Source organism: Elgaria multicarinata, chromosome 7 (assembly GCF_023053635.1).
Source record: "Elgaria multicarinata webbii isolate HBS135686 ecotype San Diego chromosome 7, rElgMul1.1.pri, whole genome shotgun sequence".
Taxonomy (NCBI): Eukaryota; Metazoa; Chordata; class Lepidosauria; order Squamata; family Anguidae; genus Elgaria; species Elgaria multicarinata.
Window position 1 is genome coordinate 87,570,762 of NC_086177.1, and position 18,514 is coordinate 87,589,275.

General features: G+C 38.8%; 2 protein-coding genes across 2 annotated transcripts; one reads left to right on the forward strand and one right to left on the reverse strand.

Moving 5' to 3' along the window:
* Positions 1-316: 316 nt before the first annotated feature.
* Positions 317-4,484, reverse strand: FBXO43 (F-box protein 43). Its single transcript, XM_063129898.1, has 4 exons — positions 2,968-4,484; positions 2,184-2,286; positions 1,245-1,430; positions 317-565 (listed from the first exon to the last, which is right to left on the reverse strand). Exons 1-4 carry the CDS (start codon positions 4,470-4,472, stop codon positions 317-319), a joined length of 2,043 nt encoding a protein of 680 aa, XP_062985968.1. The 5' UTR covers positions 4,473-4,484.
* Positions 4,485-13,513: 9,029 nt separating this feature from the next.
* On the forward strand, positions 13,514-17,812 carry POLR2K (RNA polymerase II, I and III subunit K). The gene is made up of 4 exons (XM_063129899.1): positions 13,514-13,545; positions 13,972-14,035; positions 16,407-16,499; positions 17,650-17,812. The coding sequence occupies exons 2-4, from the start codon at positions 13,975-13,977 to the stop codon at positions 17,670-17,672; spliced, it is 177 nt and encodes a 58-aa protein (XP_062985969.1). The 5' UTR covers positions 13,514-13,545; positions 13,972-13,974; the 3' UTR covers positions 17,673-17,812.
* The last annotated feature ends 702 nt before the right edge of the window (positions 17,813-18,514 follow it).

Genomic DNA, 18,514 nt, shown 5'->3' on the forward strand with positions numbered 1-18,514 from the left:
ACAAGAACTATATTTAAAATTCCAAAACAAGGTTGTAAGACATATTGAAAACTATGTTGAAAGTACTTTATTGAAATCTCATTGAGTATGTCTGGCAAAGTGACAAAACACCAAGACAAAAGAGTTTAAAATTTTTTCACTTTTTTCAAAAATGTATCAAAAGTTAAGTTTAGGATATTTATACAGAGAATTAATTGTCACCTTGATTAATGTTCAAAAATATAATACTTTCAAAATTGCATAATTATTAAAAAGTGCTACCTATATAAAATAGAATTGAGGGGCAGGGAAATATATTCTATTCTCTCCAAGACCTTTAGAGACGTTTTAAGTTTCTCTTGCTTTTGGCACTTCCTGGCAAAGCATCTTTTCTATTTTGTCGTTTGGTGGATGAACTGCTACATTCTCTTGACCCATGGAAGGCACATAGACATAAAAGACAGAAGTCAAATGCACAGTCTTCCCTGCTACAGAGTCCACGTTGTTTTAAGGATTGGTATTTTGCAGGAAACTGACACCTTGGACAGGGTTTTAAAGCTTCATCACTGAAGAGAGTTTGGGCAACCTATGTCAGGAGACCAGATAACATTTAGAATTTAGTCACACATACATTTTTATTAGGACGCTAGATTCCTCATCCCTACATTCTGCATTCTAGTGAGTTGCAAGATAATGGGTTTGTTCCCCTGGAACTCTGCTTATGGTGCTGGAGCAGTATGCTGATGCACTTGGGTCATCCTGCAACATGGCTTATGACTCTGGCTTGTCTGGGGAGCAACAAGCTGGAGTTCCCAGTTCATGCATAACCATAAACAAAAGGTGGTTTGTTTAGCTGCTCCCACTTGCAGGAGAAGCCAAGCAGGAGTGATTGGGCAGCATGCACTAGCACACTGCTTGGGAACACTGGCTTATGGTTACATCTAAACCAGGCCATTGAGTGAATTGATTTTTAGTGTAGGAATATCAAGATAGAAGAATCAATAGTTTTATCACAGTTGATAAGATACAAGAGCAAGAAACTGGTAAAAACCTAGTGACCTATCAGTTTCCCTGACAATTTTTGCAACAGCCCTCACTTATATCTGCCAGCACTAACATAATGTTCATTGGCAACGGGGTCTCTCTCTCTCCCACACACATATTTTGCTCTGTCTGTAGTGCTTCTTAGTAACTCTGTATACTTTACAGTGCAGAATTATGTTCTTTTTCTGTTGCTATTCTAACAGTTGGTTGTGGTTGCCTACCTTTATATATGCATCTTGTTTTCTACTTGATTGACGAATAGGGCTGCATCCCAGAGGTGTCAAAGATGCATTGCAAGAGGACTGCATTTGCAATGCAGCAGATTTTGCTTGAGCCTGGACTGGTCGTAGTGCAAATCTAGTCATCGTAAGTCTAGTTGCAGCATCTTCAGCATCTGGTATCCATCCCTGTTAAAATTACCAAACACTACAAATTATTTTTTTGCAAGAATAAACTTACTTTGTAATTTCTCATTTTATTTCAATCATGCCCATTAGCAGAAATCCTAAGCTATAAGTTAGATAAACCATAATAAAAACCATTTACATATAGAATATTCATATAAAATTATGCTTCAATAGTGCAGAGGTTTTCAGACTACCTGCTTTCTGAGAACCCTTTCCATGTACAAGCATCGACCGTGGAACCCCAGCATGGTGTGTAGGATTCTGAGGCATGTTCTACAATGCATAATAAGTTCATAGAGGGCAGTGGCCAAGCAGGCTCTATGGCCTTCACATTACCCCACATCAACTCTCTGCATGCCCTAGATCACACACTACACTTCTTTTTGCCTGCATACTGCAAGGGAAATTCAGTAGTGGGCAGGCTGTCTTCCAGGAGAGCTATACAGAATTCACAGGATGGGGCAAGTAAAACTGTGAAAGGATCAGGTTTAATCTGAATTTCATCTGACAGAAATGTAAATTCACCCCCTCCCCAGCAAAATACTCTTAAAGAGATCCTGTTGAAATACCAAGAATCTTAATGAATATATTAAGAGAGGTTGGATTCTAAAGATCATGCTTTTTAATTAGTAAGTATAGGGCACATTCATGGTCTGGTGGAAGCTTCTATTATAAACCTGCATGCTTCTTCTGGTTTAACCATCATCTCTCCCTAAACACCCCTCAATAATGCCTTATGCAATGGTATGTTACCTTATCTTCCAATCTCAGCTGTTTTATGTATAACTTCCTCCTCCGATTTGCATGCTTATCCTGTACAACAATTTCTTGCCAGTTTTTGCTTACTTTGCACATACTGAAAAAAAGAATTATCAGCTACTATTCAAACATTATTCAAGAATTCAGGAGACAGAACTGCTTTATCCCCAGAAAGTCCTGACTGGTGAAGCTGAACTACATTTGGACCGTTAACCAAGATGAAGTAATGGAGCCCCAATGGTGTTGAACCTTACCAAAGTAGCCCTAATAGTCATTATATGTCAAATTCCTAAACTTTAATTAATAAAAGAGTACAAAACATGTCAATAAAAAAGAGTTATACAAACAGAAAAATAGAAGTGGACAAGACCTGCAACAAAATGTTGTAGTATGGAATGCTCTTGTTTTGCAGTATGGAGTGCTGCTGTTGGAAGGAGGTTGCTTCCAACAACAACTCCATTCCCCTTCCTGCATTCCTACCCCAAAATCAGCCAGCATTCTATGCCCGCTGCATATGTTCAGTCCTCATAGATTGATTTTGGGTTCCCTCTGCCTTTTACATTCCCCCCACCTAAAGATTTCTGGTGCTTCTGCAAACTCTGAAGTATCACTGATTCAGTACCTTCCTTTTAAACACGGGTCATGCCAATTTGGCTTCATAAGGATAGGCACTTTTTTTGCTATTGGTATGTATGATTCCAATTGGTTACACTTGTACAGCATCACTGGGAGGGATAACCCAGGAAAAGGTTATGGTCTTCCAAGTTGTCTCTCTTACCTGCATAAGCTTTCCACAGTTAGGATATCTAAAATCATAGTAAGAACATGTTTTAAGTCTCGATCTCTTAATTCTATTAATATATCTAGTTTTTCGATGCCCATTTTCTTGCCAATGAGGTGATCAACAATACATTTCAGCACAGACATATCAGTTCCATCAATATTCTTTAACAGGACATTTTGTTCGGTTATTTTACTTCTGCTTTGCATGAAGAGCTCAGAAATTACTTGCAAAGCTGGGGTTCGTGATAGATTCCCAAGTTTTGGAGCCATGCATTTATTGTCATCCTCGTTAAAAACCAATTCACTCTCTTCACTGAAAGCGCAAGCTGCTATTTTTAGTTTGCATTTTAAATTAGCGGGAGTAGTATCATAGTCTTCCTCTTTTTCCGATTGTGAGCCACGTTCTGAAAGTGTGGATAATTTTCTTGAGCACTGTAGTTTTCTTATTTTTCTTTTAGAATTTAGAAAGCTAGATGATTCATTACGTTTTTGAAGCAGTTCTTGGAAAGACCCCTCTTGATCTGACAAGGAATCTTCTGATTTATCAAAGCCAAGTGAATTATAGCTGCTGCTGCTGCTGCCAGGAGTTAATAGGCTCAAGTTGCTTATTTCTTTAGCTGGAGGTGTATTAATTTCAGCTATGTTAAGGTTCAATCCTTCTACAAGGCTATTGATGGGTGTGACAAATTGATCATCATTTGTTTCAAATGAAGTGCAATGAGGAGCTATGATTAATTCTGAGCAAGTGCTTTGATCATTATAACTAGTAAGGGCATCATCAACGAAACTCTTAAGTGTGTTTGTAGCAGATGTAGGCTGGATTGGAGATAAACAACCTGAGTCTGACAAGAAGCTGCCTTTAGGCTTTGAATCATCTATTGTAGAAGTCCTCTGCTGGGAGAAGACAAGCCTCAATTTCTGACAACCAGAAATAGGGTCTTCACTTTTTAAAGTACTGGTAGCCAAAGGCTTGTAGCTCTTTTCTCTTGGAGAATCCAAGGCACATTTTGAAATTCTTTCATCAAAGCTAAGAAAGTGAAATAAACATGTTTTTTTCCGGCTGTTCCCTGAAGATACTTGTTTTTCAGAGCATCCCAAAGAACCAGCAGAAGCTGATTTAGACATAAGCAGTCTTCTGCGGAGTGACAAGTCTTTTTTAGCAACTCTGGGTGTTTCAAAATAGTCTGTATGTACACTGGTTTCATTTCTTTCTGATAAAATAGCAATATTTTTATGTTCAGCGGGAGACAAAACTGTGCATAAACTACTAGAATGTGAATGTTTACAGTACTCAGGCAGGCCTCTCTCATTCTGTTCTCCTTTATGTTCTGCATCACTATAATCAAAGCTTGGGTCTTTTAATGATTCATTGTATCCACTGTCATGAAATATGGAAAGGGAACCAGAATCTTTAAAGCTGCAATATCTTCCACTGTTGCCAGGCGAGGTCAGTCTGCCTCTTTTAAAAATATTAGATAGAATTGAGTGACTTTCTGACATCTTGTATTTGGAATTGGTGATGCTCTGTAAAATGAAAACAGAAATTAAGAACATAATTATATTTAATTTAGAAACCTGGTATCCGTAGGTAAACAACAGAATATTTATAGAAAGTTCTTTAATCAGAGAGAGAAAGAGTCTAGTCATCACAGTTTAACCGATCTTGATTATGTACCTATTATAAAGTTATATGAAAAATACTTCCCATATTCCTAATAAGATGCAGCTCTTGTTATTTAAAATGCAGTTGCTACTAGTATATAAATATACCATGACATTACACATTCACAAATAATAGAATTATAGTTTATAGCAGTAGAGGGCAACCTGAGGCTCTCTATGTGTTTATACCCAATTTTATATTATCACATCCTCAGTTATTCTGGAATAACTCCTCCCAGATTGTTTCAGTGCCTGATTTGTTTATATTTCCAAGGGGTAAATCAAAAGCTGATAAAAAGTGGAAGAGCAAATAACCCCCAACAAAATTAGAAAGCCTTGAAATCAATTATTTAACTTCCTAGGATGTGATCAGATAAAATTTACTGAGTAAACAACAGTTTATCATTAAAAACAATATCTTAAAACTTAATCATTACCACCTATCAAATACCTTGAATTAAATTTTGCACTTCCATGTAAAAGAAGATCTTGTGGAAGAACATTTGATTTCTGAAGTTCAGCATTAAAATGACAGAAAACACTGTATATTATATTTATTAATATAGGCTTCCCACTAGACCCAGGGATTAGCAAATCAATATAGATACCACCATCTATGAAATTACATTCTCTTCTCAGGATCATTCATTGAACCCATTTGGTTGATGGTGTACTCTTTATTTATTCCCTCTAAATAGGTGAACTTTATAGTTAGTGCATTATGGGCACTATCCTATGCATGTCTAGACAGGAAAAAGTCCTACAATTTCCAGCATGCCTGGCTGGAGCATGCTGGGAGTTGTAGGACTTTTTTCTGTCTAAATATGCATAGGATTGCGCCTTAAGACTGACATGTTTCCCGGTCCTTCAGGCAAGCACATGTTCTGGCAAACTGACCTGGGACATCCAAATCAGTGAGACTTCTTTATTGCAGGAAATCCCACGGCAAAAGCTTAATGGTTGCACACTTCAGAAACCATATACCTGATGGTCAGTAGCTTTTGTAAACTGCCCAGAGAGCTTCGGCTATGGGGCGGTATATAAATGTAATAAATAAATAAATAAAAATAGGCTCCAAGAAAGTCCAGAACAGTCAAAAGCTAATCACTACTACTATGATGAGATCCCCATCAATGTGGTTTCCCCATTGCCATCTCCACAGTTCCGAACACAAGGGAGGGTCAATCCATACCCGGGTTCCAAACCTGGACAAGCGAGGATGATTCCTGACATGATCCCTCAGGCAATCAGAAGAGCAAATTTTTGAAAGGTCTAACAAACCACCCCGAGAGAGCTACTCCAACCTCAGATCAGGCAACATGGATAAGGCTTAAACAAGATCACGTGAAAGGTAAACCCTCAAACACAAGGAGTTCCGTGCCACTGTTTTTGCATGGGCAAGTACTCGCCACATGAGTCCAGACAGAGCAAAGAAAGTCCAACAGTCAAAGTCCAACAGTCAATGATCACAGCCGGTCTGCTGGTACACTAAGCTGACGACAAACAAAGACACACAATCCACAGCAAACAAAAGTTCAAGTCTATGAAAAGTCTCAGAGTACTTTCCATGGCAAGTTCTTAGTAATCCAAAGTTCCACTTAGGAGGGATCATGTGCAGAGTGCCTCCAGAGTCTCAGATGATGATGGATCCAAACAGGGAGGTCTTCTGAGAATGTAGATTAGATGTTCCTAGACAAGGCACCTCGCCTTTGGACTAGCTTAAAAGGGGACACTTAGGCCTCTTCCACATCATTTGACGGGCTTCTGGCCTTTCATCAATGACCCTGTCTAAAGAGGGGGCACTGCTCAGCCCACCAAGATGATGCTTCAATCTGGGAGATCATTCTGCAAACCCCCACCCTTTCTCTAAAAAAGTTCTCACAGACAGCTTCTCTGCCAAGGCCAAAACAAGCAGGTGGCTGCGGGAAGAAGAGCAACTCCCCATCCCTGCTGAATGCTGACAGAGATCAACTCACACAGATTCTAACATTCCAAAGGCTGAACAGGCCCAAAACCTTCCGGACTACTTCTAATTAAATCTTAGCTGAAAAACTACAAGACCCCATGGCAGTGCCTTAACTATCCCTGACAAAGACTATTTGTGACTTTACTAATCAAACATGTAGTTTCCACATCATAGAGAAAAGCTATTTTGCCCAGTAAATACCAATTCCTGACACTGAAAAGTTATGGATGCTTACAGCCCAATCCTATGTTTGTGTACTTGAAACTTTGTTCAACAGTCTAACTTCCAAATAAGTACATACGACTGGATAGGCTTCATCTAGTTATCTTGTTTAGTGTTCTTACATGCATACGGAGTCAACTGGAGATCAATCTTGTCTCTAAACAGATAACGTTTTGCAGTGCAAATATAGTAGACAAAAAAATTTGAACTACACTCCTAGGTGCTGTAAATGTTCAATTTAACTGCAAACCCATATGTTTTCATTTTTATAACCATCAGTAATCTTGTTGTTTGGTAAATGTGAATTTTAGAACTGGAAATTTTATTTAAATTATTAGTTGGAATTGGTCTTGGTGACTTAAAATCAATCCAATCTGCTCTCCCAAGGGTTTGCTTGTTTACTTTATTTAAACAGTAGACTACCATGACAGTTCACAAATTATTTTTGAAACTCCATTCAGTTTTAAAAGTAGTTTGCATGCAGCATTTGATACTGTTAAAATTAAAGTCCCCATGGGATTACAGAACTAATTGCAGAATTCTTTGGATCTTGGTCAACATTTGCAATGGGACTTACCCTGGTGAACTCACAAAGAGACTGTTAAAATAAGTATTCCACAAGTGTATAGGTATCGCCTAGGAATGCTGAGGACCAGAAGCATTTGACATTACAAAATGCAACACAGTTTCTTAGATGTCCATAATCAGCTTTAGGATTTCTTTTGTAATATCCAAAAGAAGCTGAACTGAAATATTTGATGGTGTATGTGTGTGAATCAATAAAAGATTCATGTACAGTGCAAATTCAGAAGCCCCATTGAACTCAAGCAGCTTACTCCCAGGCAATTGTGTATAAGATTACTGCCTAGCGTGTTTAAAATGTTGTATTCAAACTAATTAGCAGCTTTATTTGAAATTATTTTTACTAGAATTATTCTAAATATTTTAGAACATGACAACTCAGATAGCAATCATATATCCACTTCCTTATGAATAAATCCCAATAAACACAATGGGATATTTTTTTTAAAAAATTAAGGCACAGAAAACTGTTAATATATTAGTGTTTTTAGCATACCTGAAAAATAAACATATGCACTTCCTAGGGACAGCACATGAATGAAGTTTATTACAAAATTAATTTTAGATTTGACTAGTATTATACCAATTTCAGTTACCCATTTTGACTTATATTAAGTTACTAATGATTTTATGAAACAATGGATGAGTAGAGAATTTTTCACAGCAAAATATAGTAATGGGGAAATAATCCACCTTACCACTGGGGGTACATGCAGCAAAACTCTTTATCAGAATTTTGTCCAAAATACAACTTCAAAACTCAGATAAGTTGATTTGTTTATGTCAGAATACACATAATTGCAGTTTGCTGGGGATTGCAGAATTTAGAATTGAAAATTAGGGACTTTGAAAACAATGAATAATAAATGTGTATGGTAGTCATTGACTGGCAGCCCAAAAGAGGGAAAATTATACTTCCTTTTTATATCATTATTATATAAATCAGTGTTCCCGTTTAAAGTATTGTCTATGAAGTTCTGATCTCCCTATTTTAGGCTGCAATCCTAAACACACTAAAGTGTAAGCCCTGTTGAACACAACAGAACTCACGAGCAAACACTATAGGATTGTGCTACCAAATTAGCATAAGTTTTCATGTATCTGGTAAAATAGATTCTACTCCATGAACATTTGTAACCATAATAAATTTGTTAGCTTCTAAGGTGTCAAAAGTCTTTCTGATTGTTTTTGCTGCAACACAATAACATGGCTACGTAGACAACAACTGTAATTGTTACTGTCCTCCTTGTGAAGAAAGGCAGGTAGATTTTTAGCTTAAGTAAAGGTGACTGGAAGAGCATGATATAGAGAAAGTAACTAAATAAGTTATCCACACTCTCAAGACAGGAGAACTCAATGCCATCTTATGAAACTGATTGTTCTGAACTTACTACCAAGCAAATGAATGTACTTCAAACAATATATAAATTAATCTAGAGAATTAACTGTCACAGTTGTTGCTACAGCCACTTGCAGAGACAACTTTATGGTTGTCAGATCACAAGCTGGAGATTCCCTCTATACTTTTATATCTACCACTAAATTAGGAGACTAGGTGATTGGGGTATCTCTCTCCTATTGCCCCTTTTCCTGTCTTTCTTCCTTTCTCTCTTCCCTTTGTAGTTGTAGTGAGGACTGCTGATCATCTGCACAGAGGGAGAAGACAAGTGGGAAGTCACAAATACCTACTTTCATTCAGTGATAGATTTTAAATGGTAAGGGCATCTCTGAATTTGGACCTGGTAAGCCTAGGTGGCTTTTAAAAATACATGGTAGCAATTACTCAGAATAGCTAAAAAAAAGAAAAGAAAAGAAAAGAAAGCCTGTGTTCAAAGGCAGCATGGTTTTGATTACCAGCTATCAAGAGCAAATAGGAAATGATTATCACCTACAGACAAGATATGACTATGACAAGTTTCATCTTTCTCACATGCTTGGAAGAGAGAATTTAGGAATATGCTTCTCCTTCTCTAAGTAAGTAACAAGCAAACAAACAACTATTAGTATCATTAGTGTGCTATTAGAAGACATGATGGACTGAGACAAGACCAGAGTATTTAAAAGATATTGTCTCCCAAAATATTTATTTAGATGGCCTGCAAAGTAATGCAAGATGACAAGGTTTAAGATGTTTCTTTGTGCCTGGAAACATAAAGCTGCAAATGTAAAATCTTAATTTTAGATCTTTCCCTATAGCGGGCTTTTAAAGTACTTTGTATATAAAATCCAAGAGCCTGTCTTAATTTTTCAAATTAAGCAGAAGTTTTAGAAAAGTAGAATTCCCTAATACAAAAATGTAAATATCTTTCCCCCTCAATATTTCACTACAGATACATTAACAGTGCAACTCTATACATGTCTACTCAGAAGTCCTATTGTTTTCAGCGGGGTTTACTCCAGGTAAGTGTATACAGGTTTGTAGCCTAAACTACTCAAGACATTTTTTCTGGCTAACGTTAACTGAGCTCCTTCAGTATCGATTTAGGATGCTGGCTGTGTGAAATAGCTTCCAGGCAACGACCCTACTTACCTAATTAGTTTGAAGGTCAGGAGTTGCTTCACATTACGTTTTCTTTATAGTTAAAATCGGAATGGAGGAGGGATGAAAAACAACATAAACGACACCCCCCTACTAAACGTATAACTAACTAATATTCTAAAAAATTAATGTAGCGGCAAAGTATGGTCAAATAAACCATTTAGCATCCGAATTCATTAATTACACTCTATTCATTCTTCCCTTCACTAGTAACTTGTCCAAAATAGCCGTGACAGAAACAGTACTTGAAGGGCTTCCTTCACCTTGAGGGAGGTACAACTGCAGTATCACATCCCCAAATCCTCTCGTAAGCCAACGAGGAGGATTGGCTGGAAAGTATTCTGCCCTCAAATTCGGAGCAGAGGGGAGAACGGGAAGAATGATTAAATGGAGCTTTAAAAAGGGGACGAATTCGAGCTCATCCCCAGAACTGAGGGAAAGAGCTGTGTAGAAGAGGCGCTGCTTTCTGCCTATATATAAAAAAAGGGGGGGAAGCAGCAACAGCACCTGGATCCCCCGCTCTACGCAGCCCCAGAGCGTTGCCCGAGTGAGGAGTCGTAGCCGACGCCTGACCTAGCAGCGGCGGCGGCGGCTGCCCGCGTGCGCCTGCTGAGGGTTTCCCTCCTCAGTTTTGAACTACCCGCCTTTCCCAACTGCTCTAGCTTCCCCCTCCTCTCTCTCTGCAACGCTGCCTCCTAGGAGAGGAGTCCAGAACAACGCGAAGAAAAAGAATATAGCCCAAAGAAGCGGGAGGAGGAGGAGGCGAAGCTGCAGTTGTGTATTACGAAGCATAGAAGGTTATTTAGTCTGGTTGGCAAAGAGCTATTGAGGAGCCCTCCTCTCGAAGAGGTTTCAGCCAAAATACATTGTGGGTGGTGGTTGTTATAACCCAGCGTGAACGAAGGCTTCTCTTGTCAATTTTTTACTTTCTGGGTCTATCTTTTTTCCCTATTCCAGCCTTCTGCCTTCACTACACGTTTATTTCCGTTCCCTTCCAAAACAGCTAGACTTCTCTCTCTCTCTCTCTCTCTCTCTCCCCACCCCCATTATTATATTTTGCACCATGCGTTAACAAAGTTTGCATGCCCTATTGAATAAGTAGGAGAAATAAGCCCCCGCTCCCAGTTCCACAGTCACCTTCACTAGAGTGGATTAGAATTTCCACTTCACTCTGCATTGAAGAGAAGAGTGAAGTCAGCCTTTCAACACAAGGAGTAAGAGTAAAACAGGAAGTCCTTGGCTCAAATCCTGCAACAGCATTGAATTTAGGTTGCTCTAGGCAAGCCTCAGTCAGGACCTTTCTCCCCATCTTGGGATAATGTTGAACAATCTTACAAAGCGCTTGTAAGCTAAGATATGTGAAGTGTTTTGAACATTCTAAAGTACTATATAAGTGTGTATTACTAGTAGTATTCCTACTACTATAGGGTAGGTTTAGTGAGCAATCTTGTGCATGTTTATAAGAAAAAGTCCTACAACTCCCAGCAGTCCCCAGCCAGTCTGGGGAATGTTGGGAATTGTAGGACTACTCCCCCGCTCTACACATGCATAGGATTGTGCCCTTAAAGACTCATCTAGCCCAATACTGCGTATATCTACTCTGAAATTAGTCCTATGTTCAATGGAGTTTACTCCCAGGTAAATCATCACAGCCTTAATAGCAACTAACTTGTATTTATTTATTTAGATAACACCACCACCCTATGTTAAACGATCTGAAGTATGCAGAACTAACTTGTTTAAAAATGATGTATTGGATCCAAATTTAGTTGTTCTTAGACAAACCCATTGAAATAAATAGGACTTGTGATGACTAACTTGTTCTATTCATTTTAATGGGTCTACTCTAACCATGACTAAATCTGAATGCAATCCTATGCCCTGTGATTTGACATCTTGTCTCATAATCCTAGATTTGTTGTAAATTAATTGGGAGGGAATGTACTCTGCAAATGCTCATATTCACTCTTGCATCCAACCAGGGGACATGGGCCCTGATATAGATTTAAGGTCTGAGCCCTGGTGAGCTTCAATTCAAATTAACCTATTACATTTGTTTGCTCATCAGTAAATGTGTATAGCTTTAAACTGGGGAATTCATATAGGAGATATTTGGCAAATGTGGATAGGAGGAATAGTTCCAGGCCTTAGCCACTTATACAAATCTATGATTGCAACCACACTTGAAATACTGTGTATAATTCTGTTAACTGTGTAGTTAAATTATCAAATCACAAAGTGTGATGGCTGCCCAAATGTGAATGGCTTTGAAGGGGGATGAGACAAATTCATGGAGGATAAGGCTATCAGTCATGATGGCAATATACTACCTCCTGTATCAGGAGCGGTATGCTTCAAAATGCTAGTGGGACACAGTTGCTTCATTCCATTGCACTCATCTGGCTGGCTACTGTGGGAACCCCGTGATGGTCTAGATAAGATTTTTTTGGTCTTTTTTAATAGTTGCATTTATCCCACCATTTTTCCTCCAAGGAACCCAAGATGGTTGTACATAATCCTTTTCTTCATTTTATCCTCACAACAACCACCCTGTGATGTAGGTTGCGCTGAGAGTCTGTGACTGGCCCAGTCACCCAGTGGGTTTCCATGGCTGAGTGGGGACTAGAACTCAAATCTCCTGACTCCTAGTCCAACAATTTAGCCACTACACCATATTGGTCTGATCCAGCATGACTGTTTCTTATATCTACTAAGAAGTAGGCTCCATTGAATTCAATTAGGATTGCCTGTGTTTTAACTTGGTTGTGGGTTTTAACTGATTCTGTCCTTTGTTTTGCTAGTTTTCTTATTGATACATTGTTTTTAAATAATTATGGGGGTTTGGTTTTAGATTGAGTGCCATTTGAGGGCAGAGAACATAATTTTAAAATGGTTGAAATGGAATGTATTATTAAAGGACTTGTTTGGAATTCAGGAGGCTGTCGGTAAATATTTTGGCTGGCACCATATCTTGTTTGAGAACTGCATCTTGTAGGTTTGGTGCCATAGACTGTACTAATTTTCAAAATTCTGAACCTATTATTATTTTTAGAAGAAAGAGCCTTGTGGCATTAGAGTCTAACTGAATCTATTCTTTTTGCTGCCACAAATTAACACCACTCCCCTTCTGGAACTTATTTTGAGAGTGTGGTTACTGTTACAGTAGCAGTGTATACGGGGTTTGCGGGGTGGAGAATCTCAAGAGGTATTTTGAAGTAATATCGGAAAATAGTGAAGTCAATAATTGAAGAATTTGCTGAAAAATCCACTAAATACTATTAAAGTGGCATCTACACTATCTTAAGACACCCTTGTTCACTTGAAACTAAAGTAAGTGTTCCCATTTCCCCCGAGATGATTACTGAGTTGTCGGGACAGATAAGAAAATGTTATGTTTTAAGTACAACCCGTCGCTTTAATGAAGTCCGAGGGGCTTACGACACTCAAATATTTTACTCTCCTAAACTGTAAACACTCCCCTTTACGGAAGCAATTGGGTGGAGCTTGGATAAGGTGGGTTGGGTTTGGGTTTTTTGTTGTTGTCGTCTTTTGATTGCGTCACCAGTCTGCGCCACAGAGCTGTGCATGGGAGGTGAGGACTGGTAAGTGACTGGCTCCACTGCTCATAATTAACTCGGTCTGGGGAAGGAAAAGCCGTTTCCCTTAAAAGGGGTTTAGCCTGTATCACGTCTCTCCAAATTTTGTAGCTGGCTCCCACATTTTTTTCTCTCCTTTCGGTGTGAGACTTTATAGATTAACCCGCGAGAGATGAGTTATGGGCTAGTATGGGAGGGGGTAGATCGAATCGCGAGCTCCTTCCTTCCGAGATCCTCGAGTTCGCGTTTAAATGACAATTTATTTATGTTAACTCCCAACCCAGCCATCGCTGCGGCTGAATAAACCCTCCCCTTTCGTTGATTCTTTCTTCATACTTTAAAAAAACAAATGCACTCAACAATAAGACTGTAGTGAAAGATATTTGGGTTTCAAAACTATGTGTAAATGTTCCAGCTTTGTTTTACTGACAGAATATGGACCGACAGGAAGATGCACCCCCTCCAAAGCAGCAACCTATGATATACATCTGTGGAGGTAAGCTCAACCCGCCTCACTAGTAATAGGGATGTATAATGTAAGTCTTGTAGAGTGTTTCTAAATTGGGAGCTTCTTTTACATTCATAATGAGTTCTGTCAGTTTTTAAAAGAACACCTCAGAATTCTTTGAGTCCAAATAAAACCAAGAAAGACAAATGAAAATGATACTCCTGCTTCTGCTGGCCTCTCCTTTCCCCTCAACAAAGCCACCTACCATCAGCTGCCCCGTGGGAAGGAACAGGGAAGAGGGGCAATGGTGACACCAGATGGCTGCTGCAGTTGCACTACTTGTCCCCCTGCCAACATACTACCACTATCTCTGGGAAGGAAGAGCACGGGAGTAGGTAACCTTTTTGGGCCCATGGGCACAGTTGGCAATTTGAGAAACTGCCCTAGAACAAAATGGCTGCCATGGAGGGCATGGCTAGTTACAATGGACAAGTAACGTGCCCAAAGGGCTGGGTACAAGACAGGTGGAGTCCGAGTCCACAGTTTTCAGTATCAGCAGAAACCTATTTCACAAAAGTTTTTTTCTCATCCCTCCTACTCATTCCTTTTCTCTCTTACCCTGGTTCACCATCCATTGTCTTATCTCTCTCTCATACATACACACCTCTATCCATTCATACTCACATACATGGAAACACCCTAAGTTATATCTACATCCATGCACGTACATACCTCTTCATTCTCCTTCTAACTTCAAGCACACAAAAAAGTACACTCACTCCTTTTCAAGATACCTGCAAAATCTTCTCTAAACCCATGATCTTTCTCTCACACATGTACTACCCTCCATTCAGACTTACAATCACATATCTCTCCCCAAAGCTCCAGCTAATTGCCCTAGACCTGCAGCTTTCCACTGCTGATTCTAATCCTCCCTGCTGGCTTCCCTGAACCCTCCAGCTGCTCTCCCTGCTCTCTTTAGTACCCCCTACCCCAGCTTAGCAGATAGAAGTGACAAGAGTCCCTTTTTATTTCCCTTCTTTTTCTTGGTGGCTGAGTGTGCATTATCTTCATTTCCTAAGAATGTGTCTGAGCTCCACGTCTGACCTGAAGGCAATCCAGCTGAATATGAGCCAACAGTGTGATGTGGCTGCAAAAAAGCAAATGCTGCATTAATAGAAGTATAGCTTCCAAATCACACGAGGTACTGGTTCCCCTCTATTCGGCACTGGTTAGGCCTCATCTTGAGTATTGTGTCCAGTTCTGGGTACCACATTTCAAGAAGGATGCAAACAAGCTGGAGGGGGTTCAGATGAGGGCAATGAGCATGATCAGGGGTCTGGAAACAAAGCCCTATGAGGAGAGACTGAAAGAACTGGGCATGTTTAGCCTTGAGAAGAGTGAGGGGAGACATGATAAGACTCTTCAAGTACTTGAAAGGTCACACAGAGGAGGGCCAGGATCTCTTCTCGATCATCCCAGAGTGCAGGACACGGAATAATGGACTCAAGTTACAGGAAGCCAAATTCTGGCTGAACATCAAGAAAAACTTCCTAACTGTTAGAGCAGTACGACAATGGAATCAGTTACCTAGGGAGGTAGTGGGCTCTCCCACAACAGAGACATTCAAGATGCAATTGGACAGCCATCTGACAGGTATGCTTTAATGTGGATTCCTGCCTTGAGCAGGGGTTGGACTTGATGGCCTTATAGGCCCCTTCCAACTCTACTATTCTATGAGGAATGAAGGTGGCAGCTGAGACCCTCACTTTGCTTTGAAACAATTTACCCAGCTGCAGTAAGAAAATGTGTTACTTTTTCTTATAGGTGGCAGGGGTGCTATCTCTAGTGGGGCAGGCTTTGTGTTATGTATTTTTTGAGTGTGTTTCTTGGTGTAACTATTGTATTTTATAAATGTTGTAAGCTGTTTACAACATCTATAATACAATCAAAATGCAGGGTATACTATAAATCTACTAAATAAATAATAGATAGCAAGCTCAGATGCGATTCTGTGAACAATGAATTTGACAAATTCCAACTTATGAAATACTAAGAATCTTTCATAATTCTGGTATAACTGGATTTATATAATATAATGAAAACGACCCTGTGGTTAAGCATTTTGAGCTAAACATTATGGCTTAGCGTGTTATGTGAACCATTCCTAAACATGGTGTCTACATAACTACGGTTTAAGCATGTTCACTAACCATTTGCTGCAAAAGAGTTAGCAGCCTCACATGGCATAGTATGTCATCTGAACAGGGTCAAGATTAGTTTATTTTATTAAAATGCTAGATGAATTAGAAAATCAGTCAGCCAAACTATTTTTTGTTTTGCCATAAGTTTATTCAGTTGTGTTCCAATTTTCCTTCAAACATTGGCCTAACAAAGTATTTATATTTCTTACTTTCAGAATGTCACACAGAAAATGAAATAAAAGCAAGAGATCCTATCAGATGCAGGGAATGTGGTTACAGAATAATGTACAAGAAAAGAACTAAAAGATGTATCCTTCTACATAAGCCTCTTCCTTGCTTTATTTTTCCATGCTGATTCTGTCTGTGCTTTTAACACTCCATTAGGCTGTACTCCTATGCACACTTATCTGGAAGTAAGTGTCAATGAGCTCAAATAAGATTTAGTTCTGAATAGACATGTATAGGATTGCACTGTATTGTCTCTGTCATGATGTGATTTTATTCTGAAGCAGCTGCTGTACTCTCATCCATACTTATATGCTAGTGCTGTGAGTCTCTGGTTCACTCAATATATAACATTTCCTACACATATATTCCAGTTGGAAGAAAAATCTAATTGCCCCCCTTTTGACCACCATGAATACACAAATTGGACAGATTACTCATGTTGTAAATTGAATATATAAACTGGTCCTTAGGGTGAGCTTTAACATTGGTTCAAATAAAGTTGTTATACAATGTATAGCATTGTATGCTGGATCTGATCTTGAGAAATTTTAAGCATGTTTAACTCTTGTTGAAATCAATGGGACTTGCAGTCTGTAAATCTGCAGTCCTGTGCTCACTTACTTTGGATTAAGCACTATGGAATTCATTGAGTTTTATTTCTGAGTATACGTGAACAGGATTGTGATATAGATGCATTTACTTGTAAGTAAATACTATTCCAGCTGTTAAATAGGTAACAGACTGAAGATCTAACTACAGGGGGAGATATGGAAGTTATATGCTAAAGCCTGGAGAACAAAAAGGCTGAGCTATTTTTGTTTCCTGCTCATCCCTTATTCTGAGTGTCTGATGTCACTTTCACATGGATGTTTGTCAGATAACTTATGCATTCAGACGCATTCTACTTTCTATGTACTTAATCCCAATAATTGGCCAAAACCATTGTACTGCAGATACGGCAGAAGGATCCCTACTGGAGGAGATTAGTATAGAGCCCAATAAATCCTCTCCCTTCCCTCCCACTCCTTAGCTGGGTCTACTCTGGGGCAGGGCAATGAGAAGGAGAAGGATATGGGACAGGTCTCTCATTGCAAATCATGGCTAGTAAGTTACCCCAGTGGTTGTGTGGTTTGTTGTCCAAGTGTGTTAGGAGTGTATGCATAATTCTTCATTACAACTTTCTAATTTTTTCCTCATGCTTTTCAGCTGTTTTCTTTAACTCTGTTATAGTGGTTGTATTTGATGCCCGATGAAGAGACCAGAAGATGCATCTAATTTACTTCAGTGTATTGTAAAGCCTTCATATGTTGGACTTTTGTTCTGAGCAAAGATATTCTTTTATTCTGATAGTATAAATTATTCAGCTATTGCAATAAAGTTTTTCTCAAATGTTTTGTTGACTTTTTTTCCAGTAGTAAAATTTGAGCAAGTGCTTTAAAAATATTTCTAATGTAGTTGTACAATCTGTTTAATTAAACAGGCTGCTTATATTAAGGCTACATTTGGTTCTTGTTTCCAGATTCTTTGATGATTTGGGATGGGGGAGGGATTCCAGTGTGCTGTAATGAATAGTGTGACAGATCCTGATCAGGGAAATATGAAGCCTTGAAGCTCAATGATGGACATTGGGTCCAGTCATTTCCCTTCAGTATAACCTACCTCACAGGTTTGTTCTGTCAGGATAAAAAGTATATGTGTCAGGCATATAAGCTGCCTTGTGCTTTTGGGAAGAAGGGCAGGATAAAAATGTGATTGATTTTTCCTTCTCTTTTTATAATGGGATCTTTCCCCAAAGAAATGTAAAATGAATGATTCACAATATATAAAACTATGGCAAGTCAAAAAAAATATTGCAGATTCCACGTTTCACCTTTCTGTCTTTGATACAGATGGGGGAGGCTAGATTTTATTCTTTCTCCCTATTTTGTATTTAGTGTAATTTATGTAACTGCTTTTGTGACCTTCCTTGAATTTACTAACAAATTTGGCATATAATTTTTTAGGCTTTTTATTATTATGGTGACGTTGTTGGTTTTAGTGGCTTTCAGTTTATTGTTTTCCTTGTTAATTGAATTATTTACAGTGTTTTTATTCC

What these genes read in the sequence shown, in the direction of transcription:
- POLR2K (XM_063129899.1), top strand. Translation starts at nt 13,975, where the DNA reads ATGGACCGACAGGAAGATGCACCCCCTCCAAAGCAGCAACCTATGATA. An exon ending in TATGATATACATCTGTGGAG is followed by an intron (nt 14,036 to 16,406) that starts GTAAGCTCAACC and finishes TCTTACTTTCAG; the next exon opens with AATGTCACACAGAAAATGAA. An exon ending in CAAGAAAAGAACTAAAAGAT is followed by an intron (nt 16,500 to 17,649) that starts GTATCCTTCTAC and finishes ACTCTGTTATAG; the next exon opens with TGGTTGTATTTGATGCCCGA.
- FBXO43 (XM_063129898.1), bottom strand. Translation starts at nt 4,472, where the DNA reads ATGTCAGAAAGTCACTCAATTCTATCTAATATTTTTAAAAGAGGCAGA. An exon ending in ACTGTGGAAAGCTTATGCAG is followed by an intron (nt 2,287 to 2,967) that starts GTAAGAGAGACA and finishes TCTTTTTTTCAG; the next exon opens with TATGTGCAAAGTAAGCAAAA. An exon ending in AACAAGATGCATATATAAAG is followed by an intron (nt 566 to 1,244) that starts GTAGGCAACCAC and finishes CTCCTGACATAG; the next exon opens with GTTGCCCAAACTCTCTTCAG.